General features: G+C 51.7%; 1 protein-coding gene across 3 annotated transcripts in view; it reads left to right on the top strand.

The window, feature by feature from the left end:
* TTC39A (tetratricopeptide repeat domain 39A) overlaps positions 1-27,406 on the top strand; it is a 40,081-nt gene extending 12,675 nt beyond the window's left edge. For 2 of the 3 annotated variants that reach the window (XM_086388156.1, XM_086388174.1), the window contains exons 3-18: positions 2,780-2,911; positions 3,775-3,851; positions 5,074-5,141; positions 7,310-7,374; positions 9,429-9,528; positions 10,691-10,906; positions 12,910-13,018; positions 13,439-13,506; positions 13,588-13,647; positions 14,537-14,698; positions 19,774-19,865; positions 21,809-21,929; positions 24,014-24,125; positions 24,536-24,650; positions 25,576-25,692; positions 26,205-27,406. In XM_086388156.1, the coding sequence (XP_086244282.1) occupies positions 2,780-2,911; positions 3,775-3,851; positions 5,074-5,141; positions 7,310-7,374; positions 9,429-9,528; positions 10,691-10,906; positions 12,910-13,018; positions 13,439-13,506; positions 13,588-13,647; positions 14,537-14,698; positions 19,774-19,865; positions 21,809-21,929; positions 24,014-24,125; positions 24,536-24,650; positions 25,576-25,692; positions 26,205-26,328 (1,738 nt within the window). In that variant the 3' untranslated portion in view covers positions 26,329-27,406. The remainder of the gene's footprint in view (positions 1-2,779; positions 2,912-3,774; positions 3,852-5,073; positions 5,142-7,309; positions 7,375-9,428; positions 9,529-10,690; positions 10,907-12,909; positions 13,019-13,438; positions 13,507-13,587; positions 13,648-14,536; positions 14,699-19,773; positions 19,866-21,808; positions 21,930-24,013; positions 24,126-24,535; positions 24,651-25,575; positions 25,693-26,204) is intronic. The other variant, XM_086388164.1, reaches the window with a different exon arrangement.
* The last annotated feature ends 422 nt before the right edge of the window (positions 27,407-27,828 follow it).

Here is a 27,828-nt window from a genome sequence, read left to right as displayed (position 1 = left end):
ATTTAAGCTGAGATAGGCTGGATGAGAAGGAGTCAGCCGGATAGAGAGGGCATTTCCAGGCAGAGAAGCAGCCTGTGCAAAGGCCAGGCAGAGAACGAGGGCCTAGTGTATTTGAAGAACAGAGACACTCAGCCTGGCAGGGGTGGGGAGAGCTGGAGTAGGTCCCAGAAGAATGAGGGCTGAGTGATGGAAGGTGGGCTGGGGATACAACTGCCCCTGGAGGTGAGTGAGCTGGAGAGGAGTGCAGCAAGGTGGGTCTGAGAGGCGCTGGGGGGCTTCCATGAGGATGAAGGAGAGTGGCTTGGAGGCGGGGGGGTCTGTCTGCCTTCCAGCCTAGAACAGCCTCACCCAGAGAGGTCCTCTGGAAGTCAGGATTTAGACTGGGACTGCAGGGAGGTCCCCAGAAAGAGCAGTAGGGGTGGGATCAGAGTCAGCCTGATGGTGAGGACAAAGATGACAAGGGCCCGAGTCATGGCTACTGGCAGGAGGAGGGAAGGGCTGGAGGCACTGGGCTTACTGGACCTCCAGGTGGCCGAGGAGTCCCCGACCCCAACGTACGGCTCTTCCTATGGATCTTCAATGCTCTCCTTCTCTCGACAGCTGGTCTAGGCCTGGCAGAGACCCCTTGGGCATTGTGTCCTAGAGCTGGGTCTAGCTCACAGGGAAGGGGATCATTGCTTCCAGCGGTCCAGTCACCATAGGCACAGATAAGAACTTTGTGGAATGCAAACTAAACTTGGGGTGCCTGAGGTCTTGGGGGGCCGTGTTGTACCTCTGTGCCCTGAATCCCAGTCCAGACTACAGACTTGAAATTCCACTTTGCCTGCCAGCGTCCCAGGCAGGGTCCTTCCTACTGGGCTGGGCAAGTGGAGCTGAGTCCTGGGCCTGGGACTTGAGGGTAAGGAGGATGAGAGTTAGAGAGGCTGAGGGAGGGAGTTATCTGGGATGTGGGTCTTTGTGGCTGCCAGGGAAACCCTTCCTAAAGGAGAAAGTTTTTATGCAGGGCAATGACCCTTAACCCTGGCAGGACCCAGAGGGACTTAGACTCATATTTCTTGAGTATCAGCATTGTGGCCCCAGCCTGGATACCCAAAACTCCTGGGAGAGAATTATTGTGTCCATTTTACAGAGGAGAAACCTGAGGCTCAGAGATGCCTATAGAACTCACCAGGATCACACAGCTGGTAACTAGTGCCTGTGTCTGAGATATTCTGAAGCTTGAGTTCTGTCCCCACGACAGGCTGCGACTTCCTTTCCACAAGCCACTGCCCTCCAACAAGCAGTTCTAGCAAAGACCTGGGAGGTGTCCTGACAGCTACTAGGACTGGTTCTCTTCATAAACCTTTGACTTCTAAGGATAATATCACCTGAGAATCACCCAGAAGTAGAAAAGCAACTTAATTTACAGAGGTGTTTTATGAATGAGAAAGGCAGGAAAATGTGTGAAGTCGTATAATCTATAACAGTGTATAAACAGCCTATAAACCTTAGTCATATCTGTCTCCTGTGAAGTTCCCAGCAGAAGCCTGGCAATGAGGAATTTGGAAAATAATTAACAAGGGAGTGTAGGGAAGGGAGTGAAGACTGCTGCAGCATCTACGGTGTGCCAGGCGAGGGTAATCCCTGGCCAGTCCCATGGGGACTCTGGTGGAGCAGCTTTATTGTCCCTATTTTGCAGAACCATAAATCAAGGCCCAGATGTGTTGTGACTTCCCCAGGTACAGAGAGGGACTGGGTCCCATCCTTCCTTGCCTGTTGCTCTCTGTATGTGTTAGACTAAATGCCGTCCCTCTCCCTCCAACACCCTTTAGATGAGAGGTCTGGGGCCATGGAGGAGCAGGGAGAGAGGAGGGGGAGGCTTCCTGAGCCCAGCTTGCACTGTCACATTGGTGCTAAGACAGAGATAAACCCACACAGCTCTGACCTTGAGATGCCCACTGTCTGGGAAAGAGCTGAGTGTCTGCTGATGTAAACTCAGCGTGGCCCGAACCTCCAGCATAAACGCATGCTCCCTGGAGCAGGGGCCCCAGTGGCCCTTGAGGCATTCAAGCACCTTTACAGATGAATCAGGGGGTGTAGGGTAGAGAATGGGCATTTAATGCTGTGGGAACAGCAAGGATAAAGGCCTGCAGGAGGGAAAGGATGGAATTTTCCTGAGGTAAGCATGTATGGTTCAGTGTGGGTAGACTTGAATGTGGGCAGATATTGAGGCAGGAGCAGAAGTGATAGGAGAACTGGGCTGGAGGGGTGGGCAGGGCCTCAACTCCCAGAGTTATCTCATGGGAGGTGGAAGCCCCAGGTGGGCTCAAGCAGAAAGTGATGTGGTCAGGTGATGGGGTGGGGAGAGGCAGGAGGTAACGAGGCCAGGGCAGTCCAGGCACAAAGATGGGTAAGCCTGGGGTGGGGTTTGAGGACAAAGGAGACCCTGCAGACAGGACTTGGGCTTGGCCTGTGATGGGTAGGGGAGAAGGCGAAAGATGGCCCTGGTGCAGGGAAGTACCGCCTCAGGTCAGCATGCTGCTGCTGCCATCTGTATAGAATGAATGAGAAACTGAAGCTCAGATTTGGAGAGTCACTTAGGGCGACGCAGCAGGAAGAAGAGGAGCTGGGATCCGAGGCTGCCTGAGTAGCAGTGGAAGGGTCAGTTGTTGGGTGAGTGCATTCTGCTCTCTGGACCTGTGTTCCCCCACAGTGGGGGAGGGGATGGTGAATGATGATTTGGGGTCAGCTATCTTGAAGTTCTAGGGGTTGATGCTTTTATGTCCCTTCTCTCTGGCAGAACCAAGGAAAGCATGTACCACTCGCTGACTTATGCCACCATCCTGGAGATGCAGGCTATGATGACCTTTGACCCCCAGGACATCCTACTTGCTGGCAACATGATGAAGGAGGCGCAGTCGCTCTGTCAGAGGTCAGGTCCATGGGGCAGGCAGGGATGAGGGGTTGTGAAGCATCCATTTGTCACTTTGGCCTATCCCAGTGCCTAAAATACCACTATCAGTCCTGCTCCTTTTGGCTCAAAAGTGTGTCCCCAAGTGCTCAGAGCTGTCCCTGTTGGCACTGCCTCAGGAGCCACGTTGTCTGAGCTGGTCACTGAGAGCTTCCTGGGTCAGACTGGATTGGGAGGAGATGAATCCTGGCTGTGGTCACGTAATAATTCTCTGACTTTGGGCAAGTCCCTCTGTGGATTCAACTTTCCTCATCTGTAAAATGGGTGTGATGATAGACTTGTTGTGGGAACTGCATAGTTGGTGTTCAGTGCACATTAACTGCTTGAATGCATGAATAAACAGACCCTCAGTGTTTGTGCACAGGTAGAGTCATCATTCACTGGGACACACTCCAGCCTGGCCTAGGCCAGTCCCTGGCCTGGGCTCTGTTCGCCCAGATAATCATCAGACCCTGGCCCCTCTGTTGCCTGAACGGCCTGATCAGGGAGACGCAGGCACAGACAGTGACAGCTCAGCATGATGCAGGGCAGCTCATAGGGTCGTGGGGGTCCAGCCTGAGGAGCAGGAAAGGCTTCCTGGAGGAGGTGACATCAGAGCTGGGTCCTGTGGGGTGACCAAGGACAGGTCAGGTTAGACGGAGCAGGGGAGGGGGCTCCATGCAGAGGCAGCAGCAGGGGCAAGGGCATGAAAAAGCCTGGATTTGGGGGAGTTTCCAGGAGCTAAGTGTGTGGAGTCCTCTGGGAGGGGCACGGGATGCTGTTGGAGGTGCCTGGGCCCCCTGCTCACCTCCCTGAATGATATGAGGCCCTGTTTTTCTCTGCAGGCACAGGAAGAAGTCCTCTGTAACAGATTCCTTCAGTAGCCTGGTGCACCGCCCCACTATGGACCAGTTCACAGAAGGTGTGGCATCTGGGGTGTCCTTTCAGCCCGCTGATGCCAGGTCGCCTGGTTCCAGGCCCGGGAAGGGGCAGGAAGGGGCAGTTATCCTCCTTGTTGTCACCCAGGGGGCTGAGCCCTGGCCCAGGCACTGAGACACTGATGGGTCAGACCTGGGGCCTTTTGAGGACTGGTCTCATGTGTGGGGGTGGGTGGGGAGCAGGTAAAGACTCAGTTACCTTACAGCATTACCTGCTGAGGGCTGCAAATTGAGGAAAGAAAATGCTGTCCTCAGGCTAGGGTGGACTTAGGGCTGTGTGTGCAGTTAGGTTTCGTGGTTTAAAGACCATAGTAATCTAAGGTGCCCCAGAGGGGACTGTGGTTTTAGAGCCTGACACCTTGTGATGAAACAGCTGGGGGCAGTAGCAGAGGTCTGGGCTGCCAGGGCCACACTGCATCTTTGTGCCATGACTGCAGTCCTAGAGGCAGCAGCAGCCAACCATAAGCACTTGGGGAACCTTTAGTGGGGGTGGGGGGCAAATGGCCATCCCCACCTCGAGAGCCCTTGATGGTTCCAGCACAAAACATTGCCCTCGATGGTGTCTCTCTCCTTCAAACTTGCCATGGCTCCATGCTGCCCACAGGACCAAATCTGTAAGTCTCCACCAGTGCGTAAGGCCCTTTCAGCCAGACTTCTGCCCCTCATTTTCCTTGTCCCCTCAGCCTCTCCCCGCTTCACCCCATTTCAACCTTCTGTGGCTCAGCTGTCCCCAAACATCTGAGTTGTTTGACTTTCCTGGGCTTCTGCCAAGAAAGCTCTTCCTGCCTCATGCTTCCATCCCATTTTCAACTCAGATATCTTTCTCCTGGAAGTCTCTCCTGACTCCTCCAGCTGTGTCAGTTCTCCTTCCTCGCTCCCACAGCCCGTGGCTTCCCTGGTTTCATCCGTTCATCCCAGTGCCCTAGGAGTGTTGGTGCACAGCACCTACAGCGATGCCTGGAGGGCAGGAGAACAAGTCCCAGGGCCCCACGCTGACTTCTAGGGGGATGCAGGCATGGGGAATGTAAGCTAACTGGGACAGTGTTGAGGGCCATGTGTGAAGGAACCTGGTGACGGGGCTCCAGAGGCAGTGGGCAGATGCTGACTCAGGCTCCCTTTGCCTTTTGGGAAATGAGATGAGGAGGTGACCCAAGTCTCCTGCCAAGAGTCCCAGGAGGCCGCAGGGCTTTGGTTTTCTCCCCGCAGAGGAAATCCACGCTGAGGTCTGCTACGCAGAGTGCCTGCTGCAGAGAGCGGCCCTGACCTTCCTGCAGGTAGGAACCCGCTGCCTGTACAAGCAGCCTGGGGGTTTCAGAGGGTGGAGCACCACATCTTAGCCCGAAGGATCTAGAGAAGCCATGACCTGTGGGTGAGGCAAGGACCAAGGCACAGTCACCCCAGCACTCCTGGCCCTGGGCAGGCTCAGTGGCAGAGGTGACGGGCTTTCCCTCTGCACAAGGGGCACACGTGTTCCCACCCACTGATGGGATGCATGTCCACCTTGTGACTGCTGGTTTCCTGCTGTTTTTGTGTCACGGGAGTGACAGACATTGTCACAAAGCCTGCTTCACATTTGATTCATTCAACAGACAAGTCAGAATGAATCAAACTTGATTCATTCAAGAACTTGACTTGTAGCACCTGCAGCACACCATACTTTGTATACACTGCAGGGTTGTCGTTTTTACATACCTTATACACATTGCATGTTTGTTTCTGCCTACATTTGCATATTTTATTTAACCATCACCTCAGGCCTGTGAAGGGGAGAATTAGGGGGAAGGACCTACCTTCTCAGGGTCATATGGCTAACAAATGGCAGAGTTGGGGTTTAAACCAGATCTGGCTGACTCAGCCTAGAGTAGGAAATGGCAGCCACTCTAGTATTCTTGCCTGGAGAATCCCAGGGACAGAGAAGCCTGGTGGGCTACAGTTCATGGGGTCACAAAGAGCTGGACGTGACTAATCACATGCCTTCTGGCTGACTCAGAGCCTGTGCTCTTCACCATAGAGAAAATTGTGAGACCCTTTGGTTTTACCAAAAAGCCTGGATATAGTTATAAATATATGTGCATATATATTCAGTCTCTTCAGTTGTGTCCAGGGATCGAACCCACGTCTCCTGCATTGCAGGCAATCATCATGTAATAGGTGTATTGGGGTGGGAGAGGCACATATAAATTTTATCATTGGGGTGTTCTTTATTTATTTATTTTTTTAAATGGGGCCTTCACAGGGATAGACCCTTCACCCGTATCCTCTGCTTTAGCTCCTCTGAGCTTGCCTAGATAACAGCCGTTCTTTATTTTTATTAGTGATATTTCTATCTTTTTGGACCTCAGATGATTAGAATTTGATTAATCTTAGTTCTTCATCAGGATCACCATGAATGGCCTTTTATTTCCTTTGTTTGTATACTCTATTATTATATATAATAAATAAACACCCATGAACCCCACCCCCACCCAATCAGAGAACAGAACCCTGCTGGCAAGCCTCCTTGCTTCCTTCCTCCCTTCCCCCGGGGGGAGACCATTACTTGGAGTTTTGTATGTATCATCTCCACCCTATTTTTTTTAAAAAAATGGTTTCTCAGCTTCCTATTCATGTCTGAACACCAAATTGCTATGTTTTGGTTGCCTTTGAGTTTCTTAAGGCCTCAAACTGTGTGGGACTTGCTTTTTTTACCCAATCACACAAGGCTGTGTTTAATACTCCCTGCTGTGAACATGCCAGTTTGTTTATCCATTCTCCGGCTAAAGGACATCTGGGTTGTTTCGGTCCTTGGCTACTGTGAACAGTGGTGCTATGAGCCTTCTTGAAATATGTCCGTTTTTGTCGGGTGTATACATGGGAGCGGAACAGCCAGGTGGGCTGTAGGTATTGGTGCTTCTTTTTTTTTTTGCTGCATCGCGTGGCATGTGGGATCTTAGTTCCCCAGCCAGGGATCAAACCCATGCCCCCTGCAGTGAAAGTGTGGAGTCTTAATCGCTGGACCGCCAGAAAAGTCCCCAGGTGCTTGAAATTACAAATGTGATAAATACCTGCTTGTTGTAAAAAAAAAAAAAAACAATCCAAAACCGAAAGTCTCCCTTCCTTCCCCACAATTCCTCTACCTGGAGGAGACACGGTTAACTGGTGGGAGCATCTCCTCTAGGCCTTTCTCCAAACACATAGCTCATGTACATGTGAGCCTGGTAAAGGAGGTTGTGGTCCAGCCCTGGGCATTTTGGAAGGCTTGTTTGGCAAGCAAGACCCTCGTCTTAAGCCCCCAGGGTAGAGTGGGGAGGTCTAGTTTAGCTGACCTCGGACCCCTACCCATGCAGGGCCCCTCATAAAGTGAGGCCGAGGGAGAGCCAGGAAGGATCTGGAGCCTTGAGGATCCTCTCAAGCCTGTGGCTAACCACCCAGGCCTGGCTCTTAGCAAGTCTCCCTCCTGCAGGACGAGAACATGGTGAGCTTCATCAAGGGCGGCATCAAAGTTCGAAACAGCTACCAGACCTACAAGTGAGTGGGACTGGCCTGGGTGGGGGGTGGATGTGGCATTGGGGGGCACAGCAGAGCACAGCATCTACTATCCTGTGCCCCTCAGGCTGCATTGTGGGAGGTAGAGGGTGCTGGCTGGAGGCAGGAGACCTAGAATGCTTGTGACCTCACATTTCTGCAACCTGAGGACCTCAGTTTTCTGGAATATTATTCCCCTGGTTTTCTGGGTGTATCTGTTCATTTGGTCCCCCCAAGTGCTGTCTTTGTGCCTAACTCTGAACTAGGGAAAAATAAGACATATTCTGCACTAGCAGCTCGGTCTGGTTGAGGTAGGAGAAAGATGCAGGAGCAATAATTTTGAGGACAGCAATAGATGTTAAGGCCCCATCCAAATGCCACTTTCCCCAGGAAGCCTTCCTTGAACCCACCAATATGTAGAAATGGTGCTTATATATACACACCCGCTCCCGAGACTGGGAGCTCCTCGAGGGCCAGGTAGGTTATTTCCATGCCGGCTCAGCACTGGGCCACACATAGGGCCGTGTTTATGGAGCAAAGAATGAAGACTTAATCCAGAGCACTTCTGCCCAACATGGCTCTGCAGTCCTTGTCTGTAATTCCCAGACCAGTAAAGCTCTGAAAGGAATTAACCCTCCCTCCTGCCCCCAGTTTGGCATTGAAACTCCTTTTCCATTAAAAGTGGACTTGAATTGACTCGAGACTGTTGCCATTACTTTGCCCACTTAATGTGAGAGTTTTCCTGTGGAGACACTGTGAGGTTGATTTCAAGGTATTGCTGGGGTATAACACGCCATGCAGTATATGGATACCATGCTCCTTTGTGTGGTCTCTGCTGGAATTGCTCAAGGAAACCAGACGTGTGTTCTGGCCCCTCCAGTCTCCCTACCTGCTGCCAGAGTGATGTTTTCAAAGCACAAACCTTGTCAGGTCACTCCCTGCCAACTCCCAAGACCTGTCTTGCTCTTAGAATAAAGTCCCAGGTCTTTGCCGAGTCACTCCTGGGAGCTCCGTTTGTTCTTGTAACCACATCTCCTGTTCCCCTCTGCCTCAGACATTTGGGCCTTCCCTCAGTTTTTCAAACAGGCCAGCTCATTCCTACCTCAGGGCCTTTGGACATGCTGTTCTCTCTGCCAGGAACACTCTGTGCAGGCTAGCTCCTCGTTCCTCAGGCTTCAGCTCAGATGTCAGCCCCTTGAGGAAACCTTCCCAGCACCCCAAATGAGGTCAGGCTCCAGGGTTCCCCCTCTTCCTGTCAGTAACTTGATGGGGGTCCGTCCCTGAGAGGGGAGAGTTGTGAAGATAGTAGCTTGACAGCTTTGTGCCCTGCCTTCCAGAGAAGCTCAGTCAGTGTTTGCTGAGTGAATGCTCTTGAGATGCTCATGGCCTGCGGAGGAGGCAGGTACCTCTTTAATTTCCCTGTCCTGCCCCAGGCGGACTGGCATATGTATGTGCTCAGAGCTATGGGTGACCAGAAGGAAGAGGGTTGGATTCCGACCAAGAAACTCCAGGAAGACTTCCTTAAGGAGGTGCTGTTGGAGTTAGCCCAGTGTTCCTCATCTAGGGCCAGTTTCCCCCCGATGAGACATTTGGCAATGTCCAGAAACATTTTGCTTGTCATACTGGGGGAGGCTGCTCCTGACAGCTAGTGTGTGGAGGTCAGGAATGCTGCTAAACTTCCTAAGATGTGCAGGACAGCCTCCCTCCCCCATAGTCTGAACAAAGAATTATCCAGTTATCCAGCCTAAACTTATCAGTAGTACTGAGGTTGAGGAGCTGTTCTAGACAGAATGCAGAGCACAAGCCAATGCCTAGAGGTCAGATGAGGCGGGTGTGCGAGAGCTGACAGAGCTGAAATTCAAGAGCAAAGGGTGTGTCATTACGGTGGGAGATGGGGCTAGAGGTTCCTCGAAATCGGCTCTCTGGATTGCCAGACAGTTACACATCTACCACCAGGGAGTTCTGAGGTCAGTAAGAAGTAGGGGCCACTTGGCCCCAGCTGGAAGGGGACCCCGCCCCCCAGCTGTGGCTGAAACAGGCTTTGCCTCCCTCCACAGGGAGCTGGACAGCCTCGTGCAGTCCTCACAGTACTGCAAGGGGGAGAACCACAGGCACTTTGAAGGAGGGGTGAAGCTCGGCGTGGGCGCCTTCAACCTGGTGAGTGGGCGTACCTCCCCGTGTCCAGCATCTGGGTTCAAGGTTAATCTCCCCTGCACATCACTGGCTACACTGGGTCTCTGCCAGGTTACTGTCCTGGGCCCCGGTGATGAAGCAGACACACTGCCGGCCTGGAGGTAACTCATAGCTGGGGTGGGAGTGGGGGCTGGCCATGGCTCCATGGTCCCTTCTGTATGTTTCTTCCTGAGGCAAGTTGAAGCTTGAAATCAACTATGGCGACAATATTTATAGCATCAGAAATTGACAAACACAAGACATCAGGGCCTTTTCCTCCCCAGAAAGCTGGTGGTTAGACATTGACCAGTGGCTGGGAAGGAGACAGGCCTGGAAACAACCGGTGACCCACGGGGAACAGAAAGCCAGAACTTCTTTCTGCAGGAGTTGGGGAAGGTTCTGGGGAGCAGGGAGTATTTGAGCTGGAACTTGAAGGATCCACAGGTAAGGGAAGTTTTTCAGGCAGAAAGAGCATTCTAGGCAGAGGGAACAGCGTGAGCTGAGTCAGGGAGGCTCAGAAGAGGTGTGCCTGCTCCTGGGAGGAGGAGCTGCTCTTGGATGATTCGGACTCCTGGCCCTGGGTGGCCAGGGACTTCCCCCAAAGTGTGTGTGGTGGGCGGTGGCTCCTCCCCTATAGGCAAAGCCTGTTCAGATGGGGATCCCTGCCCTTCTCTGGGTTTCAGATTCCTCATTTGTACGATGGGAGCAGTGATTCTGGCCCAAGTGCTGAGAAATACAAGCTGCAGAGTGCATCAGATACTTTAGCAGGTTGTAGCTGGACTGTCTTGGGCTCAAGAAGTGGCTCCACTTCTGATCTGTGGAGCCCTGGGCATATTCTGTCACTTATCTTATGCCTCTGTTTCTCCCTCTGTCAGACATAGCAGTAAATCCCTTCTTTGCAAGACTGTTCCGAGATTCAATGCAATGAATCTCCTGGTACAAAGCAGGGATTAAGTGTAATAACAATAGCTAACTGCTAGGTGCAACCTCTGTTACGCGCTTCATGTGTATTAATGTGATCCGTCTGGTAGGGGCTATTTTTATTTCCATTTTACAGATGAGGAAACTGAGGCAGAGAGAGGTGACCAAGCTGGGAGTGGTGAGGTTAGGATCGAGACGCAGTCTTTTCCTTATTGTCATGTTGTAGTGCCTCTCTCCATCAGTGGGAGCTGGGGGCGGCCTCATGGGCATTCCAGAGATGGGCCTGCACCTCAGGGATCACCCCCAGGACTGTGGAGGTCTGCATTTGGGAGGGGTGGCCCCCACCCATCATGAGTTCGCCTGGCTCTCTCTTCAGACGCTGTCCATGCTTCCTACCAGGATCCTGCGGCTGCTTGAGTTCGTAGGGTTTTCAGGAAACAAGGTAACCACCTCCCTCCTGGGGCTCCCAATCCTCAGCCCCAGGGCTGGAGCTCAGCTGGTGGGGTGTGGCTGAGGGGCTGTGGGGCCTTAGCGCCAGCCCTGGCTCAGCGCCCACCTCGGTGTGAGACCCTGGACAAGGCCCAGGCCTCTCTAGGCCTCAGTCTGCTCTCCTGCAAATGGGACCAGTGATTGCTGTCAGGCTCTTCTCAGGGTGGAGAGGCTCTAGGGTGAGGGTGGGTATGAAGAGCGGCTCCTGGGGTCCTTTAGGGGCCTGGGGTCATCATCTCTATGTCTGGCAGGTGTTAGGAACCTGGTCCTTCTCCCCTCAGATAGCCTTGAGCAAGTCCCTCCCCTTGGGACCATTTTCTTGTCTAGGAGATGCCCATGGGGAGCCCTGCTGTGCACTGGGCCTTGAGGTGGAAACCAGAGGACTCAAGAACCCAGAGGCTTTACTGAGGGCAGGACCCTGAGTGCCAGGTAGCAGATCAGGGAGGGCTCCCTGGTGGAGACCCAGAATGGTACAAGGAGCATTAACCTGTAAGACAGGAGCCCTGAGTCTGTCTAGCCTCATCCCCTTCTTCCTGTGACTCTGAACAAAGACCGCTGACTGCCCTCTCCACTGATCAAATCAGTGTTTCTCCAGCTTGGACTTTCTCCAGCCTTTCCTGATTTTTTGCCATGTGCACAGACCTCTATATTATTATTTACATATTATTTTTCTCAAATGTGGTTCTTATTTTTTTTTTTACTTAAATTTATTTAAAGGAAACATTACTACACAGAGAACCCATATTATGTGGCGTGGTAAGAGCATGATCGTAACAATAAATACTACAGGACCAAGCAGTCTTCCTTGGTCCACCAGATTGTGTAGCCTGTTTCTCTTTGTGTGGAAGACAGCTTAGAGCAGGATGATGCTGCACGCTCCAGCACCACACTGAGGCTTTCTCCTGTAGCCTGAGGACAGACGAGTACTGGGAAGGGCCGCTCCTCACCTGGGACCCTGCGCTTCTTCTCACCTCCCAGGACACGTACAGGCTTGGCTGCCCTCTGTGGTCCATGGCCTGGGCCCAGGGAAACACTCGTTAGAGGCTCTGAAAGTCCTCAGGTTTTTTTTTTTTGTTTTTTTTGTTTTTTTTTTTTATAAGAAGGCCCTTGGGTCCCGAGTAGGATCTCAGGATGATGATGGAAGAACACGAGAAAGTCTGAGAGGTGGGACAGGGTGGCCTGGCCAGGAAGAGAGGGTGGCAAGGCCGGAGCAAGAGGGACCTCCTGCACCCACAAGCTCTGGCTTCATCTTTATCCCAAAGTCAAGGGGGCTTGGAGCGTTTGCAGCAGGGGTGAGGAAGTCAGATGTATCTGTTAGAAAGATCAGGAACACACTCTAGGATAGGCAGTGGGGCAGAAACTGCCGGTGGTGATACAAGCATAGTCTGGCTTTCGGGAACACACTCTAGGATAGGCAGTGGGGCAGAAACTGCCGGTGGTGATACAAGCATAGTCTGGCTTCTTGCTCCTCCCCAGGCAGGCTCTGGAGCCTTCTCCTCCTGGCAGCCTTCCCGGCCTGCAGTTGCTATGGCCCTGTCTGTGCCCTGAGCCTGGGTTAGGATTATCTACCTCCTTGTCATTTCTACTCCCCGACCAGACTTGGGGCTGCTCACGGCCTTGGCACCCACCATGGGGACTGAGCAGGCGACTATAGGAGGAATGGGGAAGGGGCTATTAGGGAGGTAGGGGACGCCCTTGTCTTTGCCCTGGCTGTGGCAGTGGGGTACTCTGCCCCCAGCAAGATGGCTGAGGTGCTGAGAGGGACAACCTCTCGTTCCTGGTTGCGCGGCCTCCAGGGCTCCAGGCTCGGAGCCCAGCGATCTCTGGCCCCTTCCGCAGCAGTGGCGCCCTCACAGCTGTCCAGGGACCTCCCTGCCCCTCCCCTGCCCCAGGTCCTGGGCTGGAGCGGGGGGCGCTCAGGCCTGGCTGCCTCAGCTGTCCCCGTCTTTCCCCCAGGACTACGGGCTGCTGCAGCTGGAGGAGGGGGCGTCGGGGCACAGCTTCCGCGCCGTGCTCTGTGTCATGCTGCTGCTCTGCTACCACACCTTCCTCACCTTCGTGCTTGGTAGGAGCGCCCCCCACAGTGAGCGCCAGGGCCTCTGGGCTTTGACTGCCTCTTAGGGCAGGGGTGAGAGGGCAAGGGGCTGCTGGGCCCCCAGGATTGGGGAGGGGGCCCTGAAACCAGAAACAGTAGAACCGCAACTGTCCAGGGGCCTGGACACTCACTTCTTTACAGTGTGACTGGGTTCCAGACTCGATGTTCTCATCTGTGAAATGGAGGTGGGTCCTGCCCACCTTGTAGAGGGCATGAGGATGCTGTCAGCCCTAGTGTCTTATTCAGTCCCCACGTCACCCTGGAGACAGAAGAGTTAGCATCCGCATTTCACAGAGCAGAAATGGAGGCCCTGAGAAGCCCCTGGCAGGTTGCTGGGAGGACCACCAGGGAGAATGGTGACGAGTCCTGTTGCCCCCCCACCCCCTTCAGGCACCGGGAACGTCAACATCGAGGAGGCAGAGAAGCTCTTGAGACCCTACCTGAAGCGATACCCTAAGGTGAGCCTTACCTCTTGGCAGACACCCGCAGCCCACATGTGCCCTGTGGAACCCCACAAACCCAGATACGTGTCATTGTAGGGTGCCATCTTCCTGTTCTTTGCGGGGCGGATTGAAGTCATTAAAGGCAATGTTGATGCGGTAAGTAACAGGAGTCTGAGCCAGTGCTGGAGGCCCCTCAGGTCTCCCAGGACAGCAGACACACAGACAGGAGACAGGCAGACTGGGAGGGGGTGCTGAGAGAACACCCACGAAGGCAGCAGGCCCAGGAGAGGCGCTGCCAACGACTCGAGAGTCTGGGAGGGCGAGGGAGGAGGTGGCAGTGCTGGTGAGTGGGATTGGCAGGGAGAAGGAGGGATACAGTGCCCTTGAGTAAGGCAGAGAGGCGAGAGGGTCCACTGTCCAGGGCAGGGTGACAGGCTGGAGCCTGCTGCCAGGGGCGAAGCAGGCGCCTGGACGGCCTGACTAAGGATCTGGGCTCCAAGGTGGGAGGGAACCGTGGAAGGGGTGAGAGAGGGGAGGCTTACCACCCTGGCAGAATCCCCAGCACTAAGCCAAGGCCCAGGACAGACTCCGTGACTCTCGGAGTTCTGGTGCTTCCTGCTGGTCCTGGCTGTGGTTCCTCAGGCCGAAGGACAGACGCCCCGGGCCGGGTCACTCTGTGGAAGCTGCCGGAACCTTTGGAGTTTGCTCTGAGGCAGAGACATCATTATATCACTTTAACACTTCCCACTGCCTATTATGCCTCTGTTATAGCTCTGTCCCGCACCCTTTCGCTTTGTGCCGAAAGACTAGAGTCCCTAGGAGGGTTGGTAACTGGGCCCAAGGTCATGTAAGACTTTGAGGATAGAACTGGGACTGGAGGCCACACCCGCTGTCTCCCCGATGCTGCTGCTCGCCCTGCTCCTGAGGCTGGCATGGGGCTGGGGCTGCTGTGGAGCTGGGCAGGGATGGAGGGTGTGGCGGGGGGTTGGGGCGGACGGCTGGGGCTGGGGGATACTGGCAGAGGCTCAGTGTTGGGTACCCACAGGCCATCCAGCGGTTCGAGGAGTGCTGTGAGGCCCAGCAGCACTGGAAGCAGTTCCACCACATGTGCTACTGGGAGCTGATGTGGTGCTTCACCTACAAGGCCCAGTGGAAGATGGCCTACTTCTATGCAGACCTGCTCAGCAAGGAGAACTCCTGGTCCAAGGTGGGCTGACACCACATGTTGGGGGAACAGGGAGACCAGAAGACCAGCCTAGACTGGCCATGAGCCCCCAGACCGGGACCAAACCCCTAACTGAACACAGAGATCTCAGCTATAGTTTAAGCAAAACCACAAATTCTACTAGACCTCAGGGTTGGAAGGAACTAAAGACCACGGGAAACAGGTGACCTTTAGAACTACAAGGTATCGAGATTTTTAGCCACAAGGGACAGAAGTGTCACTCACGTGGTCTGCGTGAGTGTTGCCCAACAGAACTTTCTGTTACAGTGAAAATGTTCCGAGCTGTCCAGTGTGGGAGCCCCCAGTCACATGTGCACGCCAAGCTCTTGAAATGTGCCTACTGCAACTGGGAAACTGGATGTTTTCAATTTTATTCTATTTTAATTTAAATGTAAAAAGTCACATGGAGCTAGTGGACATGTTACATGACTACGCAGGTGTAAACACAAAGGCTTATTGGTTCATATAACTGAAAATTCCAGGCACATCTGATTTCAGGTTGGGCTGACTCCAGGAATTCTAAGTCATTTGGGCTTATTTTTTCCAGCTGGGACTATGCTCTTCTCTGTGACTTCTTCATTGTACAGGCAGGTGGTTCTCTTGATGTGCCAGCAGGGTGGCTATGGGCTGCCTCTCCCATTTGGTTTCAACCAAAGTCCCATGACAGAGCCTCATTGGTCTGCATAGATCACAGGCCAGTGCCTGGAAACAGGAGTGGGAAGACCCCTCATGGATTAGAAGTAGGAGAGGGGTGATTCCCCCAAAGAAAAATGAGTTGATGCCCCAGAATAAGTGTTGTTGGGAGTGAGCATTAAGGAGATGCCATGGAGGCGAAACAAAACAGATGCTCAGCATAAATGTTTATCATGGTTCAATTCAGTTCAGTTGCTCAGTTGTGTCTGACTCTTTGCAACCCCATGGACTGCAGCACGCCAGGCTTCCCTGTTCATCACTACCAACTCCTGGTAGCTTGCTCAAACTCATGTCCATCGAGTTGGTGATGCCATCCAACCATCTCATCCTCTGTCATCCCCGTCTCCTGCCTTCAATCTTTCCCAGCATCAGGGTCTTTCCCAATGGGTTAGTTCTTCATATCAGGTGGCCAAAGTATTATCATGGTAAGTGGTGAAACAAGTATGAGCCATTATCATCATAGAGTAATGATAACACAGATAAGAGTCTTAGAATCATTTAGATCATCAGAGAGCATCCACTATTGTGAAATCCATAGCACGTATGTCTCAGTGACCCTGATTTTCTCATCTTTCCCCCACCTTTGCATGGAAGTCCCTATTCAGTCACCCTGCCTAGGGCCCAGGCTGAAAGGGACTCTCTGGCTCAGGGCTGGCTTCCCTGGTGGCTCAGATGGTAAAGAATCTGCCTGCAGTGCAGGAGACATGGATTCGATTACTGGGTTGGGAAGATCCCCTAGAGTAGGGAATGCCAACCCACTCCAGTATTCTTGCCTGGAGAATTCCACGGACAGAGGAGCTTCGTGGACTACAGTCCATTGAGTCACAGAGAGTTGGGCACAACAGAGTGACTTTCACTTTCACTGGCTCAGGGCAGGCAGGGCTGGGAGGAGGAGTGGGCTTTCTCTGAGCTCTGACTGTGTGCCCAGAGCTTGTCCTTTCCTCCACATTACACCCAGGGAGGTAGATGTTATCTCCATCAGGCACATGAGAGACACTGAGGCTAAGAGAAGGTGAGAGACTTCCCTGGGCCACACAGCAGTTGGTGACACACACAGGGTCTGAAGACAGTTTTGTGTGGCTCCAAGGCCTCTGCTTTTCCCTTGCTCCTCAGTTCCCCTGAGTAGGCCCAGCTTGCCCTAAGGCCACCTTGCTGTTGAAGGCACTTCCTCAGGCCCAGCCCCTGTGGGCCAGCATTCATCCCTCATCCCTCCCCCTCCCAACAAAGCCTCCGGGAACCTTTTTAAATTAAAGTGATCTAGAAGCCTTCTTAGCAGCAGCAGCAGCAGAAGCCTGCTTGTGAAGTGGGGCAGGCAGCTGGGCCTTCTACCAGGGAAGAAGAGACCTGAGGTGGCCACAGAGCTTCTGTGAGGAACAGAGGGAGGGCCAGGCCTCCCACATGTCAGCAAGTCTGGCTGTGAGTTGGCTCAGTCTTCAGCTCTGTGGCTTTGGGGTGGTCAGCCCCCCTCTCTCTGCAATGCTTTTCTCAAAAGGGTTTCCTGTGAAAGTAGGTAGAGGTTGTGGCACCTCGAGTTCTCGGGCCTCATTCATCCCTAATTTCCAGCGCTTGGCTACTGAAGTCCACCAGCTTCTAGCTCTAGGGAGTTGGCCCGTGGCCACTGCCCTGCGTGCCAGCCCCTCTGCTCAGTGTCTGCCCGTGCTAGGCTGGCTCACCCCGTGGGCCTCGGCCCTAGTGCTTGCAGCCAGAAACCAGGCGGTGACAACTGTGTGCTCAGTGCCGCAATGCGGGGGTCGAGGGGGCCTTAGAGGCAGCCCTGACTAGCCCAGCCAAGAGGACAAGGAAGGCTTCTGGAAAAGATGTCTGAACTGAAAGTCTCGAAGGACGAGGAGTTATGGTGGCAGAAGGACACGCCAGGCCAGGAGAACTTCAGGGCACAGGCTGGGGAGCCAGGGGGCTGCCAGGAGGCCCTGTTTAACCAGGTGAAGGGCTTGTGGATGGAAGTGCAGGGGGGCCGTGGAGGGATCTTCCCCCTCTAAGCCACACACTGGAAGCTTCTTTGGGACAAGGACTGTCTGCCTGCACAGAAGCTAGTAGAATAATCCAGCAGAATAAATACGTGGAATCAATAGGCAAACAGGTAACTCTGGGAGACCGGACTCCCCCTCAGGCAGGGTGGCTATGGCTCTCCATCAGCATGGCCCCATAACATCCCTTAGGAACTTGGATGCCCATGGCTCTCACCATGCTAGGTCACTGCATCTGTCCTAATTCCTGTTGACTCAGTCCGGGTGGGGGGCAGGGTTGGGGAAGAAGCTCTGACAGGAAGCCCACAGATGCGCCTGGCAACAAAGGGACAGTGGGGTCCCAGGCAGAGGGACAGCACAAGCAGGGGCCTGAGGTGAGTTTAGGGAGTGATGGGGAAGAGTGGCCTGGAGGAGGAGCCAGAGAAGCCAGTCTCCAGGGCCCTGAGTGGCTGTTTGGGCTTTAGCCTGACAGTGGGGGAGCCCTTGTTGCTTGTGGCTTGTATTTGTGCTTTTAGACATCTGTCCTGCAGTCACTGGGCACCCTCACATGCCAGTCCTATTCTAGGGCAGGTCATCTACAACTGAACAAAGCAAAGACCTCGAGGCTCATGTTCTAGTGGGGCGAGAGACAAGAAACATAGATGATGTGCAGTGTGAGATAACGTCAGGTTCTGCTTAAGTGCAATGAAAAACTGGGCAAGGTGCGGGTGCAGGATGTGGAGAACAGTATGGTCAGGAGGGGCCTGCCTGAGAAGACACCAGAATGGAGTGAAGGAGCAAGCCAGGCTGACATCTCCGTGAAGAATGTTCCAGGCCTGGTAGATGTTAGGACAGGTGTAGAAGGAAGCTGAAGCCATGAGTTGGTATATTCTGGAAACAGCCCAGAGGCCAGTGTGGCTAGAGCGAGGGGGCACCAGTGACGAAGCTGGAGGAGAAATTGAGGGAAGCTGCATCGGGCCTCGCAGGCCATGACAGGGAATGTGGGCCTTTTCCCTAAGTGTGATGGGGTATCATGAGTCAAAGAGGGACTGCTGTGACCTTATTCTAAAATGTCCACATGGCAGTGGTGTGGAGAATGGCTGGTGGGGGGCAGGAGTGGGAGCAGGACATCAGTGAGGAGACCACATGGACTAGGGCAAGGCCTGGAGCGGGGAGACGGTGTGGCGTGATAGGGCCAGGCCAGTGGGATTCAAGAGCTCTGTGGGTAGTAAAGTCCTGAGGGCTTGGTGGCTCAGTACTGGGGCCAGGCGGAGGGAGAAGGCACAGGTGACACCAGGAGGTTAAAGAGGGGATGGGGGACAGATTTCACTGAGGGGAGCATCTTCTTAGCACACCCGCAAAGACCAGGTTTTCCTCACGTTGTGAAGGGCAGGCTGAGGTGCCGAGGGCAGGCTGGAACTGGGAGCAGCCCTGGGTTTCAGCATGGGTGGGGCTCCCAGGTGGAGATTGCTTTCCACCTTCTCCTAGGACTAGACTCCAGGATGTCCGGCTCCCTTCCCTCCTCTACCCACTGTACTCTGCTGGGTAGCAGCCCCAGGGGGTCTAGCTGTGGTTCAATACTTGACCACTGGAGGGCAGCACAGAGCCAGGCTCCTCCAGCATTGAACTTCAGGCAAAGGGGAGCGGCTTTCAGGGATACATCTCTGAGATGGGGGTGAGGTTGGGGCTCTGCAAACCACCCCTTTCTTGTCAGTGGATCCCTTGAAGCCACACACACCTGGGGTCCCTCCCAGCTCTGCCCCTAGCAGCCCTGCGGCCCCAGGAAGCAGAGGTAGGGTACAGATTCCTTTCTGGCATTGTCTTTGGGATATATGTAAAGTGCCTGGTACACAGCAAGCAGTCTCACCAAGGGACCCTGAGATGAGCCACAACCCGGGTCCCTGCCCCTCCTGGCCTCACACTTCTTGGGTATTCCATGCTTTATGCTACCCACCCATTTGTACCCCACTTACACACGTCTCTGCCCTCCCTTTGATCAGGACGTTCCTTTTGCCTGGAAGGTCCTTTTTCTGTTTCCGTGAATCTTCCCGTTGGCTTTCAAGGGCCCAGTGTGAAGTGGCTGCTTCCCTTTGCATCTTCCCTGAAGCCCCTGCCGCCCTGTCTTTGTATCTCCATCCTGTCCTCAGCTCCGCCTGGCGCACCACTAGTTGCTTGCCGTCTGCCCAGTGGCTTCAAAGTGGAGAGGTCAGGTGCTTAGACATGGCCCATCACGGATTTAACTCCTAGGTCACAGACTCAAGTTGCTTCAGCTTCCTGACCCAGTTTCTCCCCTGGGGGTTGGGGATAATAGTGAGGTTCCAGTGAGGTGTGTGTGCCAGTTCAGGACTGTGATTTGGAGGGCAGGTTGCTTATACCTGACTGCTGCTCTGCCTCACACAGGCCACCTATATCTACATGAAGGCCGCCTACCTCAGCATGTTTGGGAAGGAGGACTACAAACCGTTCGGAGATGACGAAGTGGAGTTGTTTAGGTGGGTGCGGCCATTGCATTCCATTGTAGGTCTCAGCCAGGCTCTGCCCACAGCCACCCTGAGCAGAGGGAGATGGGGGCTTGTCATCCCCAGGGCCCGGAACCCCCAGCCCTCCCCAATCCTCCCCCCACCCCCACCTCCTCTTGCTGCTGCTGTTAGAGCCCTTTGAATCTGTTCAGAGGTTTTCTTTCATAAAAGTGGTTTTGTCAACGTCGTTCCCACTGTGCCTCTTTGATCCAGAGTGTAGCACAGATGCGGACACAGGTCCAGAGAGGTTCCTTCTGCCTGAGTTAACCTGATACACTCAGAAAAGCAGAGTTGGAATCACGTAAGCAGGATTAAATCTGGCCTCTGCCATTTGTTACCTGTGTCATCTGGGACCCTTTCAGCATCTGTAAAATGGGAATAACAAACTCGGCTTTGCAGGGTTGTTTTGCAAATCAAATAGAGACTAGATTTAAAGAGTCTGCGGTGGGGCCTGGAGCCAGTACATGGTGGCTGTTTTTATTCTTACCTGCACTGCTGTGTTTGCCTTCTGCGAAGGGCCTGGAGCAGGACTCAGCCATGGCAGGCCTGAGGCGGGAGCCTTGGGCTTTTCCCCAGTCATGGTGAGGGTTGGCCCCAACGTGCAGATATGGAAATGAGTGTAACCATTGCTTCCTGGGCTGTCACAGTCACAGGGTGCTGTCATTTACTGAGTGACTTAGTTTCTTTATCTTATGTAACTCTTCTAGAAGATTTGTGAAGGTAAGAATCTGTGGGGAAATAAGAGGTATTTTTCCTCCATCCTTCTAGATTCTTGGCTGAGACCCTCATAATAAGATTAATGGAAAAGCAAACAAAAATTTAATAACTTCTGTATGGGAGGGACCCAGGAAAACTGAGTTGACTCTCTGAAATGGCCCAAGCTGTTACCTTAAATGTCATCTCCAGCTAAAGCAAAAAAGAAGATGTAGTTGGATGGGGAGCCAGTTGTGGGAGGTTTTCAGGTAAAAGAGAGGGTATATGGTTGTTATGCAGATTTTAGTCTCCACCTTCTTCATTGATAAGTTTCTGGAGAATTAGTCTTCCTCCTCTTCCTGGTCTAGAGAAAGACATCCTTACAAATGGACATTTTCCTTGAAAATGTCTCTTACGAGAAGGTTAAATTCTACTAGATTTTCAGAGCATTTGATGTGTTTGCTGTTTTCTTAAAAATAATCAGCCTAAAATAACCCTTATGCCAAAGACGCATGTTTGGGGATAACAACTTCTCCTTTCCATATCATTGTCTCCATTTTAGGGATGAGAAAGCAGGCCCAGAGAGGTTCCACAGTGAATACATGGCAGAGGTGTTTGCTGGGGACCTCACAACTAGGTCCAGCTGTTTCCTGGGCCTGGACGGCTCAGGTCACAGCCATACCCCCATGATCGTGGCAGAAATTCAGGGCAAGGCAGAGCTGGGGGGGTGGGGCCCCAGATGTAGTCTTGCTCAGCTGCATACCACATTTTACTCTACCCTTGGAAACAGCTGAGGAGGCTGCAACTCACATGGCCAGACTTAATGAAAGGTTTGTGCTGTGTGGTCTTGGGCAGGTCCTTCCCTTTATGAGTTTTAATCTCCTCTGTGAAACTAGGGTCAGACTTCTGCTGGGCCCTCAGGAAATGGGGGCTGGGAGTAGAGAGGGACAACTGGAAGGCATAGCAGGCCTGAGGGGCGGTGGTGGTGGTCATGTACATTCTCACCTCTAGCTACTGGTGCAGAGGAGCCTGCCTAGCCATAGGAAGTGGTCAGATCTTGCAATAGGGCCTATGAAATTAGGCTGTAGCCACAGGCTATGAAGCCAACACTCTCATCATATAGATGATGAGGCCCAGAGAGGGGTCAAGCAGAGGCTGGGCAGGTTGGGGACTCTTGGTTCTAGCATTTTCTTGCCCTCTCTCCACCCTCATCTCTTCCACAGAGCTGTGCCAGGCCTGAAACTCAAGATTGCTGGGAAATCTCTACCCACAGAGAAGTTTGCCATCCGGAAGTCCAGACGCTACCTCTCCCCTAAACCTATCTCATTGCCCGTCCCTGCTCTGGTGGGTAGGAGGGTCTTGACTGGTCCTGAACTCATTTGGGATTGTGGGGATTAGCTGAGGGTCAGGGATATAGCCAGTGACCCTGGAGGGTGTGGATGCAGGACAGAGACCTTCATGACTCCAGGGCCTGGAGATGATTTTACAAATCACCTGGCCCTGGGTGAGGGACACATGAGTTTGAGCCTACCTCAACCTCTGAGAAAGCACTGGTCTACTAGGGATGGGGTTGGGCAGACAGGTGAGCAGGCTGCAGATGCCTGAAAGCAGAGAGCGCAGCTCTCCTAGATAGGCATCTCTCAGCTGTTTGTGTTGCCATCCTGTCTGTTTCTGTCTTGTCACATGATTTTAATTATTGTTTATACTGTTCCCCCATCACTGCCCCAAGCTTTTCTGAGGCTGGGACCCCTGTTACAGTCACCTTTGAAATAACAGTAATTGCTGGCATTGCTACTGGGCACATGCTGTGTTCAAGGCTCGTTACACCCATTGCCTATTGCCTTATCTGATCTTCACAAGAACCCTCTTAGGTGCTGGTGGCATCTCCATTTTACAGAAGGGGATAAAAAGGCCTAATAGATACGTAGGAAGCTAAAATATAGATAAGATATAAGTAGAAAGATGAAATAACTTGTCCAAGTCCCATAGCTGATGAGTTAGAATCTGAACCCAGGCAGTCTGGTTCCAGAGCCCATCATAACTTTCTGAATCACAATTATGATGCTAATTCCATGCATGATCTGAGCAGGCATCAGAGCAAGTTCTAGTTTGTTAAGAGTCCTTGTTATTCAAATAATAAGGCAGCCAGAAAGGTAGGAAGGGTGCTGCTTCAGAGACCTGGCTCTGCTGCTCACTAATTGTGTGACTTGCATACAAGGTCCCCTTCCCCTTAATGTAAATATCTACCTTGCCCATTTCATACAGCAGGTATGAAAGTCTGCTGATAAAAACTTATTAAACACTACAGAAATTAACAAGTTCAGTATTTATGTAGAATTTATTTTGAGCTTATATCCTGAATATCTTTAAATAAATTTTGAACTATTTTACAATTCAAAATATACAATAAAGCTGTCATCAAATTGGGGCATATGTTGTAAGGAGGGGCAGGGAAAGCAGCTAACCGGATATTTAGGGGAGAATTTCCAAAACTGTAACCTGCAAGATGCTATGTGCGCATAAGATTATTTCTGTGATTAAATACATTTGGGAAAGACCAGCCTGAACAAAGTTTACATACTGTAGACCTTCTTGGAGCCTTTATATGCTCATCTGCATGGTAGGTCTCCGAGAAGAAGCTTGAAGATGCAGTTTATCCCTGTTATTTAGCCACAGAACTCTTTTAGACCATGTAATGATTTAATAAGTACTTGTCAAAACTTAAAGTCCCTGCCTAGAACATAAAAAAAACTATAAAAAGTCCTTCTAGAACTTTATGTATACAAATCACTGTCATGTCCATTGCTTGGTCTGATAGTTTAGGAAATGCTAATCTCGGCTAACTAGATTAGAGTTACTAGAATGAAAATTTAGTATTCTGAGCTTCCTGGCAGTTAAGGCAAAGAAAGAAATCATGTTTCATAGATGAAAACTCAGGCCCACTGCCTTAGTGAAATAGGAGAGAAGGTAACTTGGTCTTAAGCCCCTGAAGAGCTTACGTCAACTATGACTCTTCAATACAGGAGGCCGTTAGCTGGAGCAAGGAAGACAACTCCTTAGAGTAGGGGCATGACCTTGTTCTCAAAGGATGGGGAATTTGGACAGAGAGATGGGGAGAGTGCAGACTAGTGCCCTAGGGACCCAGGAACAGAAACGTAATTGAAAACTATATGAAAAGAGTGAGAATACGGGTCCATCTTAAATTCTCACAGGGGTAAGGAGAGATCTCAATCCTAAGTAAGAGATAAGAATCTCCATTCACTCCCTCAAGCCTTACAGCTTCAAAAGCTGGGCTGAGACTTACCATGGAAGATTAGAGCTAGAAGGGCCTTTAGTGATCCTCATCTGAGCTACACATTTTATAGACGGAGAAGCTTGAGGCCCCACTGGGGAGGAAACCTAGGACTGATTTGCTCCCCTGCCCCTAGGAAATGATGTACATTTGGAATGGCTACGCTGTGATTGGGAAGCAGCCGGAACTCACAGATGGGATCCTTGAGATTATCATCAAGGCTGAAGAGATGCTGGAAAAGGGCCCAGGTGACTACCCCAGGCCCTTGAACTGGCCAGGCTGGGTCTGACCACAGGTCTTTACAGCTGAAGTTTCCCTCTACCCAAAATGTCCTTCCTCACTTCTCTGCCCTGGTAATTGTCCTCTGCCTTTCTAGGCTGAGTTTCAGTAACAGCTCCTCCAAGAAGCTGTCCCTTGTCCCCCAGGGAGCATCAGGGCCTCTGCTGGGCTTCCACAAGCCCCGAGCTTCCTTCAGTCAGTCCTGATTTCACTGCATTGTCATCGTCTCAGTATCTGTCTTTCCTCCCCAGATGTGCGCTCCCTGCGGACAGGGGCCATGTGTGAGCCATCTCTGTGTCCCCAGGGCCCAGCAGAGTAGGGGCTCTATGAGTGTTGAGAAAATGAACAAAGCTGTCTTCCCTCACTCCCCTATTCTCAGAGAATGAGTACTCAGTGGATGACGAATGCTTGGTGAAGCTGCTGAAAGGCCTGTGTCTGAAATATCTGGGCCGTGTCCAGGAGGCTGAGGAGAATTTCAGGATCATCTCTGCCAAGTAAGTGCCTCTGTGGCTGCTGTCACTCCAGATGGCCTACTGCTGGGCCCGGGGCTCCAGGGTGGCATTTTCTGGGTTTCTCTTCCCATACGCACACATGCACAGTGCCTGACTCTGGCCTGCTCCTACTCGCTTCACATGTACTAGCTTCTGTTTTGTGCCAGGACCCTTCTAGGCCCAGATCATTCAGACCTTGTCCTCCAGGGCCACCAGAATGCCCAGCGACAGGAGCCTATCTGCAGTGTTTCCTGTGAATGGTGCCCCCTGGAGTTTGTAACTGAGACTCTCTATCCTTGGGGAGTACAGATATTAGAGAGACAGCTATAGGTAACTTAATCTGGTATGGTGAGGGCTGTGCCAGAGGAAAGCAGAGAGGCCAGCAGGTGCCAGGAGGAAGGACCTAAACATAATGCTAGATGCCAGGAAAGGCTTTCCAGTAACGCCACTTCAGTTGGCAAGTTTATCAGGCAGAGAAAGCAAGGAAAGAGGAGTTTTAAGTGGAGTAGGTAGAGCATGTGCTAATGCCTGGACACAGGAAAGACTTGAGGTCAGGTGACAGCGGTCAGTCCTTCCCTGCTTAGGTGAAGTCCTAGAGGGAAAGGGTTGCAGATGAAATAAAGGGCAGCAGTGGGGGGGGGTGGGGTTGGGGACTGAGGTGGAGGTGGGCCTAGGACATGACGTGAACCATAGGTTGTCAGGGACTCAGGGCCCAGGTGCAGAGGACTGGAAGGCTTTGCTGTGGTTCTTAAGTCTTTCTAGGGCTAAATAGTGGGAACCTTCCAAGTTGGAATTCAGGTCAGAAAACCCCATGAGACCATGAATTGGATCCTCCCATTTGGGAGACGCTCAGGAGGAGTCTGACGGACGTGCCCAAAGGATGTCTCAAGAGAAGAGCCTGTAAGCCGTGTTTTCTTCTGTCCTACAGTGAAAAGAGGATTAAATATGACCACTACTTGATCCCAAATGCCCTGCTGGAGCTGGCCCTGCTGTTTATGGAGCAAGGCAGAAATGAAGAGGCTGTCAAACTCTTGGAAACTGCCAAGTAAGGCTTGATTTGCCTTGGTCTGGCCTTTGTTCCCCATGAGCTCTGGGGAGGCAGAGGTGCCAGGCAGCAGTGTGAGAGGGTGCTGGCAAAGGCAGTGTAGGCAGCCCAGAGGCTGGGCCCGTGTCCCGGGGGAACCCAGTTCTCACCTGGTATAGGGAGGCTTCTTCCCTAATTTACCAAAGAGGAATTGAAATCCCAGACTCAATGACTGAGTTATCCAGGGTCACACTGCAAGCTTCAGGGCTGGTGTGAAGGTGCAGGTCTCCTGCCTTCTAGCCCATGGATCTTGAAATCATTCCTTCATACTGGGCCCCAAAGGACCAAGAGTGGTTCCAGAAGGCAAGATAACAGGTAATCCCTATTAAATTTAAGCCCAACTCTTTCTTTAAACAGAGATAGGGATCAGCCTTTAAAAACATTCCTTGGCTAGTGGGTTCCCACAGCTCAGACTAAGGGAAAAATCACAACCTGGAGCAGCTTCACATGTCTGATTCTCTGGTCTCTTCCAGGCAAAACTATAAGAATTATTCCATGGAGTCAAGGACACATTTTCGAATCCAGGCAGCCACACTCCAAGCCAAGTCTTCCCTAGAAAAGGGCAACAGATCTATGGTCTCATCAGTGTCCTTGTAGTTTTGTGCAGCAGTCCCAGGCTGGAAGACAGAATCAGCTGGACAGAGCTCCTGGAAACATTTCAAAAAGAACCCCTCCCCCTGCCCTGCCTTTGGGGTCCACCGGTGCTCCAGTGGGACAGCACGACATAGGTGTCTGTGCAGAAGTGAAGCCAGCATGTTCACCAGTGCGGCCAAGGGCTTCTGTCAAGGCCGGAGCAGGTGGAGCTCCCTGCCTGCCCTGTCACACATACGGGTACTTGTTTTTCACTGTGATGTTAAGAGAATGTATGAACAGTTTACATTTTCCTTAGAAATACACTGATGGAATCAAAGTTGGCTTTGGGGAAAAAAAACCACCAACCAACCACCTGTATGTAAATCACTGTTAAGACTTCAGCGAGGTCTCAGCTTCCAGGGCTGGAAGGACCCAAAAGAGGATCTGGACCTCAGGCTTCGAGATTTCTGAGGGCTAAACACAGGTTTCACACAATCCCACTACCTTACTTCTTACAGCCCCTTTGTAATTCTGCAATTGAAAAAAACAATCAAACATGTATTTTTAGTGAGATAATCTTGAGTCCATTTGTAGGAAAAAACATCAATTCCCACTACCAAGGAATGGTGATCTCGAGGCCTGAAGGAAAGGGAGCCCTTTCTGTGCCAAAGCCAAGAAATTTCGCAGGTAAAGTTTCTCAGACACTAGTCTGCTATACGCCAAACTGAAACCACTGGGAATGATTTATGAAAGATAAAAAATCTTCTATACTTCAAAGTACATTTATTTACTAATAGCATTTTTCTTAGAATGCTTATTCTTAGCCTGTTTATGTATGTTTTAGATTTTTCAGTTAAGAGAAAAGCTATATTTCAGTAATAAAACTTATACACTTCAGAGATCATGCAACATCTATTTCAGTAAAATACTTTGTTGCTTGAATTCTTGGGCAGGGCAGAAAGTTTCAGTCAGAAGCTATATGGCCCAAGCATGTTTTATTTAGACAACCTAATGTTTTAAAATTTTCAGAATAAGTTAACAAACATTTAAAAATGGGGAGACTTCACAAATAAATCTGGTTTCTGGCTTCTTACTTAAAAAATCTGGCAATACTGGGCCTCATTTTCACAAGGCAACAATCAGATGGAGCTGAGTAGAAGCTCTTTTCAACACTTATCCTTCTGGCCCCTTAAAGTGTCTGACTAACTCAAACACACAAATGCAGTTTCTGTAAGGGAAGGACCACAGACTTTTCCCATCTTCCAGCCTGCTGTATTTAGCAAACACTTTTAAGCATATGCTAGGGACAGGGTGGTTTAATCAATTAATATACAACCAAGTTTCCTGTGACTGATACTGAATGAAGTTATGGGTTTTAGGTAAAGCATATTCTCATTTTCGACTGAAAAGACAGTCAAAAGATCCTCTTTTGCACTTAGTGTACTGTCAGAGCAGAAATGCTACCGAAGGAAAGCTCCAGTATCTTGCTAGAACTAGACAAAAGAATGCTTTCCACAAAGGGCA

The sequence above is a fragment of the Bos grunniens genome, chromosome 3, assembly GCF_055505025.1.
Source record: "Bos grunniens cultivar Pamir isolate PY7600 chromosome 3, Bosgru_T2T1.0, whole genome shotgun sequence".
NCBI classification, from domain to species: Eukaryota; Metazoa; Chordata; class Mammalia; order Artiodactyla; family Bovidae; genus Bos; species Bos grunniens.
Note: the sequence above shows the minus strand (reverse complement) of the source record. Positions and strands in the feature narration are given on the sequence as shown.